Below are 20322 nucleotides of genomic sequence, written 5' to 3' on the forward strand. Positions count from 1 at the left end.
AGACCCAGCTATACTACACCTGGACATATACCCAAAAGATGCCCCACTATACCACAGGGACACTTGTTCAACTATGCTCACAGCAGCTTAATTCATGATAGCCAGAAACTGGAAACAACCTAGATATCCGCCAACTGAAGAATGGATAAAGAAAATGTCCTACATCTACACAATGGAATACACTATTCAGCTATCAAAAATAAACACATCATCAATTTTACAGGCAAATGCATGGAACTTGAGAATATCATCCTGAGAGAGGTAACCTACACCCAAAAGGACATGCATAGTTTGTGCTCACAAATAAGTGGATGTTAGCCATAAAATACAAGATACCCATGCTACACTCCACAGACCCAAATAAGCTGAACAAGAAGGCCCAAGTGAGGAGCTTGAATCTCATTTAGAAGGGGGAATAAAATAGTCATAGGAGGCAGGTGGAGGGAGGGAGCTGGGTAGGAGATGTGACATCGATGTGACATCGAAATGGGGTGTGAGGGGCAGGAGGTGATGCTCAGGACCAGGTGTAGTGTACTGGCTAGTTTTGTGTCAACTTGACACAGCTGGAATTATCACAGAGAAAGGAGCTTCAGTAGAGGAAATGCCTCCATGAGATCCAACTGTAAGGCATTTTCTCAATTGGTGATCAAGGGGGAAAGGCCCCTTGTGGATAGGACCATCTCTGGGCTGGTAGTCTTGGGTTCTATAAGAGAGCAGGCTGAGCAAGCCAGGGGAAGCAAGCCAGTAAAGAACATCCCTCCATGGCCTCTGCATCAGCTCCTGCTTCCTGACCTGCTTGAGTTCCAGTCCTGACTTCTTTCAGTGATGAACAGCAATGTGGAAATGTAAGCTAAATAAACCCTTTCCTCCCCAAGTGCTTCTTGGTCATGATGTTTGTGCAGGAATAGAAACCCTGACTAAGACAAGTAGAGAGGGAGAGACAGGGGAGATGGCCAGGTGGCCATGAGAATGAATGGAAATCTGCATGGCAGTGGGGAGTTGAGGGAAGTATATTAAGGACATAGGAAAGACCTGGGATAGGGGAGGTGCCCAAGAATCAATAGGGGTGACCTTAGCTGTGACTCTCTACATTGGAAATATAGAACCTTAAGAGGCCATCTCCTGTAGCCAGCCAGGAACCCAGGTGGAGCAATAGGGACAGCAACCCATCCACAAAACTTTCGACCCAAAATTTATTCTGTCTACAAGAAATGCAGGCACAGGAGATGGAGCAGAGACCGAGGAAAATAGCTAACCAATAACCGGCCCAACATGAGACCCATCCCATGGGCAAGTACCAACACCTGACACCTGGACCCTTGGGGGCTCTCAGAGACTGAACCATCAACCAAAGAACATATGCAGGCTGGACCTAGGCTCCCCTACACATATGCAGCAGATATACAGCTTGGTCTTCATGTAAGCCATGAACAACTAGAGCGGGGGGCTGGTCCCTGAAGCTGTGGCACATGTGTGAAATCTGTTCCCTTAACTTGGCTGTCCTATTTGTCTTCAGTGGGAGCAGAGCCTAGCCCTACAGAGCCGATGTGGCAGAGTGAGGAAATAGCCAGGGAGGGCCTCCACTCTCTCACATGAGGGAGGGACTGTGGCAGGAGGGAACCAGAAGGGGGGAATGGAGTTAAAGATATAAAATGAACAAAAATAAAATAATAAAAATGAAGAGTTATTGTTCACAAAACAGTAGTACAGTGATGCAAAGAAATACCCAATTATGCAATTGAAACATGTAGCATAAGAATTGTCACTGGGTAAAATGAGACTGGGGAAAGGAGGGAAAACATCAAGGAATGAAGACTTTTAGGCAGTGTGTATCACAAACAGCCACCAAGGAAAACAAAAGGTGATAATGACCTATGCCCAGCTGACAAGGCGGACCCAGCGAATTTCAGCACTGGAGGCTAAGGGCTTCGTAGGGAACAGAACCAGTGTTCACTCCCTACTAGTTTGCCTGCTCTCCTCTCCCTTCCAGCTTCTCCCGGAAATCGTAAATATTCTTCAGCAATCCTCTTCTCTCGTCGCCGTCACTGGTGTTGCTGCTGCTGTTGTTGTTGTCTGCCCTCTTTCTTCCATGTTCTTACTCTCTCAGTCCCTATCACCTAAACTAGAATTCTCCTAACACGCCTCTCCTGCTCTGCACTGCTCTTGCCCTGCTTTCTCAGTCTCCAGCCCACTGGGTGGATGTATTTCCTCTAAGTATTCTCTAGAGAACAAGATACACTGATAGGAAGGGGAATAGGGTTAGGAGGGAGGGGAGAAGGAGGCAGGGAAGACTGCACTAAGGATATTTGAAGGAATGTTCTTGAGGAGTCATTTGATTTTTTTATGTACCTAACATTATAGACAATGCATATTTCTGTATCTGTGTACATGCACATACATGGTTTAAGTGACGCTATGCCACTTGGACGAGTAATGCTCCACTCAAGAGCCATAGACGAGGAAAAACTCTAGTACCAGGCATGAGAAACTCACTTTCAAGGTGTTGATCAGGGTAGTCCAAGAGACTCCAAAACATTTTAGGGTATTGCTACTGCTTTTGGTTGACTCTGAGGTGGAGCGTTAAATCCCTATTGCTGAAGAAATCATACATTTGAGATACAAGACTCAGAAAATCTGAGCAGGATCTGACCGGAGAGCCCCCTCCCTGGGATGAATGCTCATACACTGGAAGATATATATAAACTACCTCAGAGGGGAAGCCACCAAAGGTCCTACTCAGCTGTGACGCCTCTGAAGCACTACAACACTCAGCATGGCAAACTATCCCTAAGGTTGCAATAAGGAGATCTGTATCTTGGTGGGAACCAATGGCTATCTAACGGGATTTAATGCCAGCTCAATGATGCTTGGTACTGGAAACCTAGCCAACCTGCTGAGGCTCCTGAGGTCTCGGACCTCAGAGGAGAACCTTCTACTGCCACTTTGATAAACCAGCACTATATATAACTGCACTGTAAATACTATCCTTACAGCCACGAGTAAGTGTAGCTCTCACCACTCATCAAAGAAACCCCTCTTGGCAACAGATGGAAACCATTACAGAAAAGCACAACTGCCCAAAACATATAAACAACTGATTCAAATCCACAACACAGCTTCTGGACCTAAGGCCAGGGGCCATCAAGGACGACTAAGAAGCAGAGGCCTAGGAAATCTGCTGGGAGACTGTATTTCCCAGAAAAGCCTCACCCATTATACCGCAAGAATCTGCGCGCCTAAACAAGGCCACCTACACCTCCATCAGACATTGTAATGAAGAAGGGGTAAAGCACGCAGGACCCTACCACGAGAAAAAGAACTGCAGACACATAAGGAACCCTGAGAGGAGAGACGGGCATTGCAGGGATGGGCACCCTGACTGTCATCCAACACCATGTGCTCAATCCTGAAACCACACCAATTAACACCAAACTGACCACACAGGTTATACTTATACAGTTGTAGATTTACATATACTATATATGTATGTTATATACAGCTACAATAACAGAAAAGAGACCATGAACTTGAGAAGGAACAAGAAGGAGGACACAGGAAGGGTTGGTGGCAAGAAAGAAAAGGGGGTGACGATAAAACTACATTTTAACTTTTAAAAATGTCAAAATAGAAAAGGATGAAATACAAATGGCCAATAAACATGAAGGAACGTTTATCCTCATTAGCTATTAGAGAACATAAATCAAAACTCAGTAAGATTTCATCATGAAAAGCATGAAGGGCTTTTTAGGAAAAACTGATGTAACACTGACCTAGCTTTGATCCAGCTACAGCACTCCTGGGTATTTACTCAAAGGACTCCAAGGAGACACGACACGGAGGTACTTACACATCGATAGTTAAGCAACAACTACTCACAACAGCTAAGTAAGAAACAACCCAGGTGTCGACATCAGAGCAAGGGATAAGAAAACGGTGGTATGTGTATATATATATATATACAATGCATTTTTTAAGCTATAAAGAAGAATGAACTTATATTGTTCTCAGGAAAATGGATGCAATCATATTAAGTGTATCAAGCCAATCTCAGAAAGACAAACATCATATATTTTCTCTCATCTAATGTTCCTAGATTTTATAGTCACATAAAGTCATCTCTATATACATTAAATGACACAAAAGTAAATTAGTCTAAGGGAACAAAGTGCAGTGACAGGGTGGGGTAGGGGAAAAGGAGGGTAGAGAGAACACAGGAGACCAGGGGCAGGCAGTAAGGAGTAACATGCACCTGTAAAATATCGACTTTGAAGATCAAAATAGACTTCAATTTGAGCATTATAAGAATCTAATTTCCTTACCAGGACTATCTCTCCTAATCCAAGCTGAGCTCGACCTAAAGTTTGCCACGCCTCCCACGAGTGTGGGTTACGCTTGACAGCCATCTCTGCTGCATGGACTGCTGGAAACATTTCATGAAGAGACAGCAGGACCTGTGTGCCAGAAAAAAAAAAAAAAAAAAAAGAAAGAAAAACCTGTCATAAGCATACGTAAAATAAACTGACAAACTACTGGTTGGTAACCATACACAAACAATGATTTTCCTGTAGAAAATATATTTTAATCTGTCACACAGCATTTCCATGACTTTTATTCCCTCCTTTATATTCGTTACCTTTTTTCACTCCCAAATTAAATGAAAATATAAAGCATCCCTATGTCTATGTGGTCAAAACCAAGAGGTTGTAGTCCAGCCACAGTAGCTCGGAGCTACCTGAAGGCCAGCTTCCACTTCTAGTTACTCTATTTACAATGCACTTTTTAGGGAACACTCAAGTCTTGCTGCTAAAACTAGATAAATAAGTTTGTTTAACCAACTACCCTGTCCCAAGCACACATCTACCTGTTAAGAAAATCAAACAGCCTGTGGACCTCAGAACTGGGCTTTTCAAGCCTCACAAACCAGAACAGTCACAGCACGGGAGAACTGAATGCTTAACTTCTTTTTGCATTTATAATCTTTGGGTCTATGAACATTCTGGAGCATTCCTGACACAAGTACCAGTCTTAGGTTCTAAATTAAGTTCTTCGTGTATCTCACTATAAATCTTGCCTCAATTTGCACATATCTTAGCTCTGCACCTGAAAGCATCCAAGTGAAGGGCTTTACAAAGCCTGCTTCAGTGGACTTAACTAATGTGGAGTCCTCCTCAATAAAGTAGCTCAAGTCTGGGAAAGCATGTGACTCTCATCTGAGAGGATTGTGTGGCAATGCCTGTTAACACAGATCAAGGCTTGATTGCAACAGTTGTCAAAAATTACACTTAATGCTCTTCTAGAGACTTTCTTTTGTTATTTTAACTTTTGAGAGTTTCTCTATGGAGCCCAAACTGGCCTTTGTCTTAGTCTTTCTTCTTGTCTCTGTCTAAGCGCTGGGACTTCAGTCACGTGCCACCAATGCCCATCTCTGCTTGAGACTTTTAGTATTTCTTAAATACCTAATTCAGGTGCTCAGAGACTTTCTGTATAGAATTTTTCCACAAAATATTAGCAAAGTAGGCTTACTACATTAGTTTTCTAGCTGGTAGTAACTATGCCAGCCTTCAGTAGGATCTACACATTTGTTTTCTCGCTACCTCGTCTGTATTTACCTTTTGGGCAGATGTGACTTGAGAAGTTCATTTTCATTCTTAAGCCTTACTTAAGCTTACTTAAGTTCCAGTGGCTTTTCCAGACCTAGCGAGGTCTAAAGGTTTGTTCCTCAGTGCTTCTTTTGGGCAGCAAGCGCTGTGGGGAATTCTTTCTATCAGACAGATTCAGTTTACATACTTTTTTCTAAGATTAGCACATGCAGAGATAACTAGAGAGGGTGTAAACTTTGAAAGGAAATCCTAGAAGTTGAACTCAAATTATCTTAACATTTGTTCTTTTAAGCAAGATATATCTCAGAACCGTTCAGTGGCAAGGTCTGGTCCACTAAGAAATCCATCTTGATATCAATCACAAAGTTAACATGGGTTACATAACTTCCTATAGCAAATGTTCTACTAACCTATTCAAGTAAGCCCAGATGAAACCAGAGAAGGCATTTCTAGCTTTTCTTTAATGACTAATAGAAAGAACCATTGTGTAGTGTTTATCACGTCATAAATTCTCTTTCAAATGTTAACAAGAATACACACACACACACACACACACACACACACAAAATCCTGGGAAATACAAGAAATGAAAGTTATCTAGTGAAAATGTTGTGTCCTGGTTCTTCTGAGGAAGCTGCTCTCCTTCCAGGAGCGTCCTCTCCTCAGTCTCAGCAGCAGGGCTATCCCAGGCAGAGACTCCTTCCTCTTCCACAATACTTAGACCAAGCCTGATGACCTGGGTATCCTGTAGGCACGTGTGTGAAGGTCTTCCAGACTGAAGGCAAAAGTTCAGGTTCATGCAGCAAGATGAGCAGGTCCTTCACTGCTGTGGCTGTCATATCCACAGGTGTGTCTTTGCTGCCATGTAACTCGCTGTTGACATCTCTTAAGGCCTGACTCTGTGTTTCCTGTCCATTCATGTGTACTTGTGACAGACAGCCTGGAGAGGTTTCCAGTAAGTTTGGGATGACTACTACCTTTTCCAAGTTTATTTCCAAGGGTTCTTCCTACACTTTTGCAGAAAGTTTGTCTTTTTCTCTTCCTATTTTTTCTCTTCTTTATCTTCTAGATATTCCATGCTCTCCCTGACTGACACTAAAATCCTCTGCTCAAATCCCTTCAGCTGTTGGACACAGTACTCATCAATGGGCTTTACTGTTTTTATCATTTCTAACCATGGTTTTGGAGATGTTCCCCAAAAGCCAAGGTAAGCACAAAGTCCTTGGTGATGGAGTAGATGCTTTCCTTTACTCTAGTACAGCAGTCCGAGACAGCCATCTCACCCCGAGCAGGTGAAGGACTAGAGCAGCCCTGGGAAGTTCCTGCAGTGCAGAGTCTTCAATGACTTCCAAGGTATATTTTTCAAGAACTGCTCATAAAACTTGTCTTTATCTTCTGCCAGTTCAGTGAACAGGTCTAAGCAATTTTTAACCAAATTCATTTTGATAACATTTAAAATATTGCTGTGACAACTTATCCCAGGAACTATTTGGAGGGAGATCCTTGGAATGTGCCTGCCCTGTAATGACAACCATATACTCAGGGATTCACTTCTTACACATACCCATGATACAAACAGTAAGCATGCAACTTAATGTGATCCTTTTCCCTCTGCTTTCAAAGAGATCAAAAGGAACATGTCTTAGGACAAAAACAAACAAATGCCCTGCTTCACTGTCAAGCCTGTTTCCCAGCCACTGGCCACGCCCTTGTCCACATTCGTCATCACTAATGTCCTCAGGGCTTCTGACCCAAACAGAATTGTTTTTGCTGAGTGTTTCTTGACCAATGTACCTTTGCTTAGTCTTGTTTTTCTTTTCACCATTTGTCTTAGTTAAGGCTTCTAGTGCTGTGAGGAGACACCATGATCACAGCAACTCTTGTAAAGGAAAGCATTTAACTGGGGCTAGCTTACAGTTCTGAGATTGAGTCCACTGTTACCATAACAGGAAGCATGACCAAAATGGAAAGGTAGCTTAGGGTTCTACATCTGGATTGATCAGTGGACAGCAAGAAAGGAGTATTACACTTGGCCTGGCCTGAGCACCTGAGACCTCAAAGCCTCCCGACAGAGACACACTTCCTGCAACAAGGCCACACTTCCTAATAGTGCCACTCCTAGGAGCCCATGGGGGCCATTTTCTTTCAAATCACACTATCCTTCTCCCCTCCCTCCTCCTCCCTCCTCCTCCTCTTCCTCTCCCTCCCCTCTCTCCCTCCTCTTCCCTCTCTCTCTCTGAATGAACAGCTGCTATTTAAGGTTTGTTTCCAGACTTCTTCCTTGTCTTCTGCCTCATGACCACTGATTTCTCTATCACACTCCTCCACAAAGGAAGTAATGGGTTAGCCAATAAACTGAGACTTATTAATAATTTACTTTATTATTCTTTCCTCCAAGTCCTCAGTTTGGTCTTCTTTCAGAGATACAATAGCCTTTGTTCCATGGTCCACAGAGCCCCTGTGACAGTCTTCACTGAGAATGATCCCTCTGCTGAGGATTCCCAGGTATGCTGTTCGATCACTATTCTGGGTGCTCACAGTCACCTTCTCAGCAACCAAATATACAGTAAAAAAACAACACCAAACTGGCCAACCACAAAGATATCTGCAGCAACCTGCAAAGCCTCAATGAAGGCTTCATCCCAAACCTGGCACAGTAGCGAAGTTGTTGATCAAGTCATCCCTGGTCGTTCTCATTCCAGCATCCACAATAGATATTTAATCCACAATAGATATTTAATCCTGTTTGCTAGGAGCAGTAACAGCTCCTTCCCAATGTCTTGTTTCTGTTAAGCTCTCACATCTAATTCAGCCAAAGCACCTGAAAATTTTGAAATGAGCCCCCTAAGAAAGGTCTCTCTGAGTAGAAATTATTAATAATCAAGTAACATTAACTGGGCAATTTGTACAGGAGAGGCAGCCTCAACCTCTTCCTCTTCCACAGTCCGGCTCAGGTCTGGGTTTCCTCAAGCATCTTTGCTGAGTGACTAATGCATGCTTTAGCAGCAGCTCTGGGATGCTGAAGCAATAGACCCATAACATTTTTTTTAAGTATCTTCCAAAACACAATACATTTTCATTTTGAAAAAAACAAAAACAGTACTAGTAGACAACTAATTTATAAGCAATGTAGAAACTTTCCATCTATTTAAAAAATTAACTAGTAATTTTATCTATATGTTACATTTTCTTAGAGCTAGGTTGAAATAATAGTTGAGCTCACTGCAAAAGCAAATGCATTTCTAATTTTATACACAAAACAAAGCTATATACAATATGCTAAAAATGTTTAAAAACAATTGTATTAGAAAAGAGGAGAAAGAGCAGACAAATTAGTTCATCACTGCTCAGTGAGCAGCCACAGCATAATTACAGAGTAAAAGTCATATTCCTTATCAATATTACCTGTGATTTCATCTCATAAAGGGTGGCATCATCTGGGGTTAGCTGTAGTGCTTCATCCCACTTCTGAATTGCCTCCTTGTATCTGCAGTTGTTAAAGTTACATTAATATCATATTTTAACTCTTCCAGAGTACATGTTAAATTTAAAAATCAGGAACTTGAAAATAATCCACTAGGAAACTTTTCTATTAAAGATTGCTAATAATGTTTAAAAAGCATGGGTAAATTAAAGAAATTAAAGGAGAAAACAACAAAAGAGAATAGGGCAAAATATACATAAGAGAGCTTACAAATCGCCTTCTACGATTCTGGAGCCTGAGCTAGCACAATGGCTAAGGGGCAAATCCTAATGTCCGAGTCAATCCCTGGATCCCACCTAACGGTTGAAGCAGAGGACTAACTCTATAGGCTTGTCCTCTGACCTCCACACACACCAGAGCACTTACACATTATTATTATTAATTATTATTATTCTTTAAAAGCGATTTGTGGGCTGAGAAATCAAATGTCTTTCTTTTTTAATTAACTTCAATGATGGGATATGTACTCTAAAGGATTTGTCTTGAAAGCTTACAGTCCAGTTCCATGCCTAGGTTCTGCTATAGCAATCTACCTGGCAGAGATGACAGTCGTCCTGACTAGTTTTATGACAACTTGACACATCTAAATTCATCTGAGAGGAAACCCAAATTCAGAAAATGTCTCCATAAGGTCAGATTGTTAGCAGGAAAACCTGTAGGGCATTTTTTAAATTACGGGTTGAGCCTGTTATGAATGGGACCACTGGACTGGCAGTCTTTCTCTACAAGTAGGCCCAGCAAGCCAGTGAGCAGCACTCCTCCACAGCCTCTCTACAGCTCTTGCCCCCAGGCTCTTGTCTTGTTTGAGCTCCTGCCATGACTTCATTCAACGATGAGCAGTGATGTGAAGATGTAAGCAAAATAACCCCTTCCCCCACCCCAATGGTTTTAGTCATGGAAAGGACAAATATCTATTTTTGTTCATAATACAAACACACGCCAAGCTTAAAAGATGGGTAAAATGCACCCAAAATAATAAGCAGATAATGTCTGGTAAGCTATGGTTTGAGTGTGTCATGTCCCTTAAAGGTATATGTATGGACACTTGGTCCAAATGGTGGCACTATTTGGAAAAGTTGTGGAACCTTTAAGAGGTAGTGACTCAGTGGGGAATGGATCACCGGGGTCTGACCTAAAAATTTTAAATACCAGCCCTGCTTCCTTCCTTCCTTCCCCTTTGTCCTGTTCCACCAGGGTGTGAGACATGATAAGTCCCAACAGCACACTCCTGCCAGGGTGGAACTACTGCCATTACGCCTTCTCTGCAATGATGGGCTGCATCCTGTCAGCCTGGGAACTCAAATAAACTCCTCCTTCCTCCCTCGAGTGGCTTCTTGTCAAGTCTTTAGTCATGGCCACAAGACTAATAATCAACGCACACCACCACCTTTTAGTTTACGATTGAGAGCCAGGTATTCAATTAATATCTCAACTGTAGCCACAAGCAGCTAAACTCCCTGAGTAACTGCACAGTTGCCCTTAGCACACTTGCTGCAGTCTTTAGAGGCTGTGCTCCGTTTCAGCTGTAGCCACAGGCAGCTAAACTCCCTGAGTGACTGCACAGCTGCCCTTAGCACACTTGCTGCAGTCTTTAGAGGCTGTGCTCCGTTTCCTGCTCTCTAGGCAATGTGAATGACTGCTCTTCTTTCCAGGTACTTGAGCACGTCTGCAGTCCCAAGGCTGTGAATCACTGACAATCTCTGTCACGTCCCATTGCGTACTATCTTCTCTTAAATCATTTCTTGTTGTTTTCAGGACCCTTCACTTTCTCAGTATGTGTTTTGTATGTACAATGCATAATACCTGGTAATAAACAACTGCTATTCATATTCTCTAATATTCTCTAATATAAATTTTAATCATATAATACATATAATAGTGTGTGTGTGTGCATGTGTGCATGGTGTACACTTGTGCTGATGTGTATGTGCAGGCATTAGGACAGCATCCTCCTTTATTGCTGTCGATGTTATTTTCTTGAGACAGGTCTTTTCTGAGCCTGAAAAATGCAGGTTTTGTAAGGGTAGTTGGCCAGTGAGCTCCTGGGATCCACTATCTCTCAGTCAACAAAGCAGGGATTACAGGCACACATGTGCAGCTTTTAAACGAGTGCTGGAGATTTGGACAAAGGTCCTTACGCTTATTCAGCAAGCATTCTTATCAACTGAGTCATCTCCCCATCTAACTCACAAACTTTTTATTGCTATTTTAGAGTTCATTTCTTATACTTAGGAGAGCAAGTTTACTGTATCTTGCACATACACCAGAAGTGAAACTCCATACATCCTGTTCTTGCTGTCTCACTTAAGCACATCAAAGGCAACTCAAGAGACTGACCTAAACCATCTAGGTTGTTATTTAGTCCAATTATTTTTCTTTATACCACATGCATAATTGCGTGGGCCTTAAACATATTTCTCATTTTTCCATTGCACTTGGACACAGCAAAGAGACTTGTGAGTTATATGAGCAAACGCTAACAGTCACTGAGCGGACTGCAGTGCCAGTTACGTGACCTTCATTACTGTACTGGACCCTCACCAGAACCCCAGGTGGCACTAGTTATTATCTCCACGTCATAAATAAGAGAGCTGAAGATTAAAGAAGCTACCTTCCCGAATGTAGCTAATGCTGCAGCTACAAGGGTCGGGTAGGATTTGAAGGCACCAAGTGTAACATCAGAGCCTCATGCTAAGCCACACTTGGTCCTATTTCCTCACAAGGCGTCCTTTTCAAAAGGCCACGTAAGTTTTTGTGAGTATACTCCATGATGTACTTCAGAGGTTATACATGATATTCATGTACACACATGAAACTGCCTAGTGATCCACATCTCAGAACATGTCCACTACATTACAGAAAATATGCTGTATGTAAAGACCCAGACTCCCTAAAGCCAGGGGTGGGGGTGGGGTGGCTCCATCAGGAGAGTGCTTGCTGCACAAGCCTGAGGGCCTGAGTGCAGTTCCTCTGCACACACATAAACCTCAAGCACAGCACAAGCTTTTGAAATATCACCACTGTGGAGACAGACAGGAGGATCTCTCGGATGGACTGGCCAGCCAAGGCTATCGGCCAACCCCAAATTAAGTCTCATACCATCTTGACAAAGCACAAAGAGTGCATAGTGCGAGTGTGCTTTACAAAGTTTGCTTTTATACTCATTAAAGGCGTGGCGGTCAAACCACAGGTTTGTTTTTTGTTGTTTTTTTTTTTTTTTTTTTTTTTTTTGGTTTTCCGATCAGAGTTTCTCCCTGGAGCCCTGGCTGTCTTGGAACTCACTCTGTAGACCAGGCTGGTCTGTGCTCGAAGCTTAACTACGAGTTAAATGTTCAATTAAAGGAAGGCGGTAACCTCTGATTCCAGCCAAATCATACAGAAATAAGTAAGCCTAGACCACTGTTAGAGCCTTTTTGGGCTTTGAGAGGCCTTTGCAACCAGTTCTTATACAATATAGCCTTGGCTGGCCTGGAACTTACTACATAGACCAGGTTAGCCTCAAAGTCCAATCCACCTGCCTCTGACTCCTGAGTGCTGAGATTACAGGAACCACCGAGACCAGCTCCTTCATAGCCTGCAGCTCACAGAATTCCTCGATGAGAAGACATCTACCTGAGCACTGTTTAATTCTAGGTGAAAGGCTTCTAATAACGTGGGAACCGTGTGGCCACCCTCCCCCTCATTACTCAGACTACCTCCTTGTTCGTCTCAGATTTTTGTCAGTATCGTTTTACCATGTTTTCTATTCTTGAGAGTTTCTTGCATGAAATACAATCCCATCCACCCCATTACCCTCCTGCAGCACCCCTCACCCCCTAACAGGTTCCCTCCCAATTTTTCCTCCCTCCTCTTCTCCACAGCCCAGTAGGTCCAATCAGAGCTGCCCATGTGAGCATGGTTGTTAGACTGCACAGGAGGGTGGGCAACCTGCCAGCTCTACCCCAACTTTATGATGCATCAGCACAATTCTGGGTAGTTTCCCAAGAAATCACAAACCTCGGTTTTTAAATGTATTGTACTTTTTATACACATATGAAACATTCCTTCATTCCTTTAGACCAAAAGATTCTCTCTATAGCATACTTGCTTAAAGACTGAATGTTATACAGTTATAGGAGATATTATAGTTACTCAGTAGCACCTTTATTGGTAGGTATTAGAAACTGGGTTTTAACCAGTCCTTTTTTCCAAGTGAAGGAAGACCACAAGTTCTTTCACCCAGGCCATAGCTACCTGGAACAAAGAAAAATATGCAATCCAAATAAGCCAAGCCATTGTCTAGTTGACTCTGTATAACTTCTATGGCAGGGTCCAACTGGCATAAGCCTATCAGATTCCTCTTTGTAGAATCTGAAAACAGGAAACTCAAGAGTTGAAACTATGTAGAGAAGCAAACTGATAAAATAAGAAAAGTAAGTAGTAATAAGATACAGTAGAGAAACTCACTGCCTGTGGTACTTTGAATAAAAAAGGCCTCCAGCCTCCCCCTTCTCAGAGGAGAAGAGAGGGCATATGTGAAGTGATGTGAGGAGGGGATATAAAGTGATAAATAAATAATTAATGGGAAAAATGGCTCCCAAAAGCTCGTATATTTGAATGCTTAGTCATAAGAGAGTTGCATTATTTGGAAAGATTAGAAGGATTAGAAGGCATAGCCTTGTTGGAGTGGGTGTGGCCTTGCTGAAAGAAGTATGTCATTGGAGGGAGGGCTTTGAAGATTCAAAATCCAAACTAGATCCACTCATTGCATTGGTCGTAACTCTCTAAATGCCTCCAAATGCTGTATACCTGGGACATGCTAGTAAAATATTAATGTATATTAATAAAAATTATAGTATTTATATAAGAAATTATTGAAGATTTCAGGGTTTTTTTTTTCCCTAGGACATTTCTTTTCTTGATTTTTTTTCCTGGTTAGATTCAAATCATAGGTTTTAGATGGTTGGTATATTTCATATTCTCTAACATAAAGGCCATAAAATGTCAATTCATCCCATTATTGTTTGGACTAAGTTAAAGTGTTTATGAAGAATTGAAGTTTATATGATTTATTAAACTAATAATTTTGAAATGAAAAAAAATACCATAGAAAGCACTTCACATACACATTGTGCACTCTCACACGCTTGCACTCACTCTCTCTCTCTCTCTCTCTCTCTCTCTCTCTCTCTCTCTCTCTCTCTCTCTCTCTCCCTCCCTCCCTCCCTCCCTCCCTCCCTCCTTCCTTTCCTCCCTCTCTTTCTCCCCTGCAGCTCCTCCCCTCTTCTTTCTTTGTGCCTATGAATCAGAATGTAGCTCTCAGCTACTGCTCCAGCAACCTGCCTACATGGTACCGTACTCTCTGCCATGATGGTAAAGGACTAAACCTCTGAGATGTAAGTAAGCCCCCAACTAAATGCTTTCTCTTATTAGAGGCACATTGGTCTCTTCACAGCAATAGAGCAGTGACTACAGAGGCCTATAAAGACTGGTTCCCTTTTCTGTCTCTAACCTCCCCTCTGACTTGGCCCCTTTCCATGGTGTGCTTTAATCATATTTTGACCATACTCCTTGCTATTCCTCAGATACACTAGGCATACATCTCTTTAGGGCATTGGTGTTGTTATTTCCTCTGCCTGGACTATTCTTTTCCCAGATAATCATATTATAAATGCCCTATGCTTAAAGGCTCATCTAGATTACTTTCTTTGATTCTAATATATCACAAGATTCCCTTGCTCACATAGCCTAGATATTATTATTATTGTCTAACTATTTCAACAATTCAGTGTACACAAATCTCAGTCACCTTTAGCTTTCTGCCAAGCACATTATTTCTCTAAATTTTTATCAAATCAACTTTCAGATTGCTTTTGTTTCCACCAAACTTTGATAGATCCTTCGAAGAAAATCATCAAAGCAAATTGATATGGCCCACATTCACACAGTCAAATATATAGTGAACACACATTAGCTGCTACAGGTTGTGCATATAGCAATGAAGGACACAAAATGTCTACTTATACAGAACCTACATTCTAATATGAAAAACGACATGAAATGAGTAATTGAATAAACATGATTGCTGTAAAGAAAATGTACAGAATCAGAAGTCTAAAAGTACCAGGGGAATCCGTCTGTCTTAGTAGTTACAAAAGACTTGCCTGAAATGGTATTATTTGGACCATTATGGAAAATAAAAATCAACTTGCCACATGGAAATCTGGAAAAAAAAATATAAGTAGAGAATGCAAGAGCAGAAATGAATAAATTTGATACTATTTATAGGGAAAAATACAGTCCAGCCTGAGTTAAGCACAGCAGTAAAGGGATAAAGTGAAAAGAGACGTCCAGGGCCCTGACATTTAAAAGTAGCACACATATTTAGTCGTAGTGTACTAATACTTTGAAACAATTACAGGCATATTATAACATCAGGATAAATTTGTGAAATCCACTAAGAATCCTTTTAAGAAGAAGGAGAAATAGAAGTATCAAATGCTTAAATTTTAAGATAAGACTAGCTTTGAATAATTTCTCACTAACAAAGTATTTTCTAGAGGTAGGAGATAGCCTGTTTGGTAAGTTACCTGCCACACAAGCGTGAAGACCTGAGTCAGAGCCCCGAAATACTGCTTGCTCTGCCTGCTCTCATCAACCCCTGGCTTCGGTGCTCTCTCCTCGGGCATTGCTTTTAAACCCTCTTAAGTAACAGCATTTTAACACTAGATCTAGGGGTGATTTTAAATAACAAAATCAACAGAAAGCACACAACTATAAAACAGTGTCCAATACCACGAAGAGATTAACAATTATAGTAGTATCAGCTGAAACAATGGTAGACCACACCCTTGTTTGAGATCAGCTGAGAATATACTCATCAGAGGACTCGCTATTCTTGTCCCCCTGTGATTATCCACCAACAAAGGACAGACTGCAGGTAAAATACATTTAGTGAAAGGGATTGGAATTCACATGGGGGCAGAAGTAGTGGATGGTAACTGATCAAAATTTTATAAGTATGCGAAAAATACATTTTACTAAATAGGTAAACTTAATATGCAGATAAGACAAGCACATATAGGAGACAGGAAACTGAATTGGTGATAGTGCTCAGACCGAAAGGTCTAGTATGGTCCTACTAGGCAAAGGAGAAGGTATAAATATGCCCTAAAATAAATCCTAATCTGGTCAGAGTTTCAGCAGTGTAGTAGCATGCTTGGCCCAGGGAGTGGCACTATTTGATGTAGGTGTGGCCTTACTGGAGGAAGTGTGTAACTGTGGGGTGGACAATGGGACCCTCTTTCTAACCACACAGGAGCCAATCTTCAGAACATTCAGCTCCTCCAGCCATGCCTGTCTGGATGCTGCCATGCTTTCCACCACAATGATAATGGATGGAACCTCTGAACCTTTGAAGCAAGTACCAATTAAATGTTGTTCTTTATAAGAGTTGCTGTAGTCGGGGTGTCTCTTCACAGCAATAAAACCCTAACTAAGACAAGCAGATATCACTTACTGAAATTATATAGTTATGGGGATTAAACCACAAATCCACTTCCGGTATTTAAGCTGCTTATTTACACAGAAGCTTCTAATGAAGTCAGAAAGAACCAAACATCTATGTACACAAGACTAACTGGAACAGCAGGAAGGTGCTGACGCTTTGAGATGGTGCACACAACACTGGATAAAGGTCGCTTCCAAAGCAAATTTACACAATGGTGCAGCATCTACTAGTACAAGAAACTTACAGGGTTTTACTGTACCAACTACAGTTACCCACTTCTAGTATCCCCTGTACACCCATAGAACAGTGCTTCTTAACCCCCACCCCCAATGCTGTGACCCTTTATTACACTTCCTCAGGGTGTGGTGACCCCCAACCATAAAATTATTTCATTGCTACTACATATTTTTACTATTGTTGTGAACAGTAATTTAAATATCTGATATGTCATCTCTGTGAAGGGGTCATTCAAACCCCTCAAAGGGGTCATGACCCACAGGTTGAAAACCTGTACTAGAAAGTGAATTTTTCTGAAATATGTACAAAGTCACAGTTTTAATCTTCCAAGTTTGACTTCTGGATAGAGGAATAATTAAATAAATGTACTAACTACATTTTCATTCATTTCACACACGTCAGAAAATTAGAAGTCAACAGAAATTAACATCAATGTCACAGAATAATTTTGACCAAATAAAAGATAAAAAATAAACCTCGTGATCATAGCAAGTTGTCTTGTCTTGGTTTTCATTGATTCTTTGTGAATTTTATATCCTCTCATCTCCCCATCCCTTCATATCTACCCTCCACCATTGCAACCTCCCTGCAAAAGAAAATACGTTAAAATACACACACACACACACACACACATGTTGTCATGGAAGCTGTAGTGTGTCACAGTGTGTCACACAGTATATCCTTTTGTCCATACATCTTTACATGTATGGGTTCATTGCAATGAGTCATTGGTCTGGTTTGAGGCCTCAGGCTTCTGGTACACTATCAATACTGGATCCTCATTGGAACTCCTCTCAGATATCCTGTTGTTGCTCTGTGTCATAGAGGTCCTGGTGCTTTAGATGTGCAGGACAGGCCTCTTCACTTGTTCCAGCAGATCATAGACTGAGTAGATGCTGGGGTAGCCAGCTCAAAGCCCTGGATCTGGACCTTGTGGGGAGCTGAGTTGGTCAGCCCACCAGCTCTCCTGGGCCAGCCTCACCAGGCCAGGCTCTCCAGCACTGCTCTGGCTAGCTCACCCAAGGCCACAGATGACAAGGAGAAGGGTCAGTGTTCCCCACTGTCATGCCCTAAGGGCTGGGGGCTGGCTCACCAGGGCCAGCTCTAATGTGCTGCCCAGGGGAGGGAAGTGAAGATCTGGCTCTCCTGAGTGCTGCAGCCAGTGAGGGGAAGGGTTAGCTTTCCTGCTGTCATGACTCATGCCTCAGGTGGAGAGAAGAGAGGCAGAAGAGGGCAACTCTCCTTCACCCATGCGCCTTGGCTTCTCTTTTTGTCTTTGTTTGTTTGTTTGTTGTTTGTTTTCAAGACAGGGTTTCTCTCTGTAGCCCTGGCTGTCCTGGAACTCACTTTGTAGACCAGGCTGGCCTCGAACTCAGAAATCCGCCTGCCTCTGCCTCCCAAGTGCTGAGATCAAAGGCGTGCGCCACCACTGCCTGGTTCCTTGTCTTCTCTTTAATGATAAATCTGCTTATTTTAATGATAAGTCCACAAAATATGCAAATGGAAAAACATAAATAGAATTCACTCCTTCCCTTGAATTAAACCCAACCCCCTCTCTCATAAGAAAAACCCCCCTTATCAAATTTATTCAAGGAACATGCTAGCAAGATGGCTCTGCAGTAACAGTGCCCCCCCCCCCCGCCCCAAGCCTGATGACCTGACTTTGATCCCTGAAATCTATAGGATGAAAAGAAAAAACAAAATCCCACATGTTGCCCTCTGACATCTACATGTGAACAATGGCATGAATCTGTACAAAATTATCCTGGTAAATATTGGTAATAGCACTCTCTCAGTAACACTTTATAGAATAAATTGAAACTTTGAATCTGCTTCTGTGTCTGTTCCAGGTTCTGTGCATGCAGTGGGATGGGCACTCAGCTCCCCTAACAGGGATCCACATTTCTGGAGGAGTGAGGTAGACACAGAGCAGTCTGGAGTGAAGATATTTATTATATTATGACATGGGATGATGCAGAACAGGCCACGACTAGAAAACTGCTGCCTCTGACTAGTCTGAAGCATTAAATTTCAAAATTAAAATGTAACCTGGGCCTATCTGGAGAATTTAAAAATGTAAGAGAATCCATCCTTGTGATTACTGAAGACTTTCACATCTATCAGATGAATATGCAAACTCTAAGAAGATTAATAAATTACATCCAGAAACTTACAATACAAAATACACATACACTAATGTAACATATATCTCAGCAGAACATTAGAAATATGATTAATGAAATGGAAAATAGAGGGGAAAATGCATGAGCCGCTCAAAAGCCCGAAGCGCTGATTTCTGGTTACGTGCACACGCTTTCTGTGTGACTCTCACCAGTGTGACAGAGCATCAAACAGTCTGTTGCTACTATGCCGCTTATCCACAGGGTAGTAACCATGCATCTCATGAAAAGTAAGTGCTCTGCCTCTTAGGTAGACTGTGAGTGCTTCCAAGCCTCTCTCAACAATGTTCCCAGTGTAACTACTGACAACAGAAAAAGCTGGGAACTGGAAAGTCTATTCCTTCTTTGGAATTCACAATAATCCTTCCATTCACAAATTCCTTACAAATACTATAGCAGTAAATTTTCTAATACAGTGGTAGCAAATTCAAGTTAGCCCTTGCAGGTGTGCCAATCTTTTGTCTACATTGCTCAGCACACCTCTGCTCTGAGCCCAGCCACTTACAATGCCTTTGTTTGAACAGAGCTCCTAGTGAAAACACACCCAGCATCAGGACTGTCTTTTCTACCTTGTCATCTTTTGATCCATAAAGATGTTCTCTGTTAAATTAAAGCACTGTTCTTCCTGCTGCTGGCCTTTGCTGATGGTACCACACACTAGCCACGATACCACCTGACTGACCTCAGAGTAACTCTTTCATTTTTAAGAATATTATGTTTTTTATCTTTTTAATGTATATTCTGTTCTATGACGTTTTGAAAAGGGAGAGAGTTGATACAATTATTTAACATACAATTGTCTTTAGTACTCAAAGTCCTATAAACGTGGTATGACTTGCTCCCCTTAATTTACAGAGCAAAATCTGAGAGAAGCTACAGGACCAGTCCCAAACTTGATGGCAGTAATCCTCCCAAGACAGTACAGTGTGTAACATAGCTCTTCCAAGGCCACAGTGCCTTCTACAACGACCTCAACAATGTCTTACTTAATTTTCCTCTAGTCCTTCTGGGTACTTTTTTCTGAACTCGGAAATCAGAGTAGGGTTTTTTTTTTTTTTTTGGGGGGGGGGGGGGGTTGTTTTGCAACAGGGTCTCACTCTGCCACCCTGGCTGCTTAGAACTCACTATTGTACACCAGCTGGCCTTGAACTCAGAAATCTACGTGCCTCTGCCTCCTGACTATGCCATGACAGCTGGCCTGAGCAGGTGTTTGGATTTTTTTGTATGTATGTGTGTTAATTCTTTTAGGCCCATAGTGTGTGTGTGTGTGTGTGTGTGTGTGTGTGTGTTAATTCTTTTAAGCCCACAGAAAATGGAAAATGTCTGAGCACT

At 41.9% G+C, this 20322-nt stretch overlaps 1 protein-coding gene across 4 annotated transcripts in view; it reads right to left on the minus strand.

Annotated features, from left to right (window-relative positions):
- Ttc33 (tetratricopeptide repeat domain 33) overlaps positions 1–20322 on the minus strand; it is a 37244-nt gene that overhangs the window by 4879 nt on the left and 12043 nt on the right. For all 4 annotated transcript variants that reach the window (XM_021183158.3, XM_021183157.3, XM_021183159.3 and 1 more), the window contains exons 3-4: positions 9006–9087; positions 4320–4451 (exon numbers count right to left, since the gene is read on the minus strand). In XM_021183158.3, coding sequence (XP_021038817.1) covers positions 4320–4451; positions 9006–9087 — 214 coding nt within the window. The remainder of the gene's footprint in view (positions 1–4319; positions 4452–9005; positions 9088–20322) is intronic.

Source organism: Mus caroli, unplaced genomic scaffold, assembly GCF_978045245.1.
Source record: "Mus caroli unplaced genomic scaffold, Mus_caroli_1 scaffold_16, whole genome shotgun sequence".
Taxonomy (NCBI): Eukaryota; Metazoa; Chordata; class Mammalia; order Rodentia; family Muridae; genus Mus; species Mus caroli.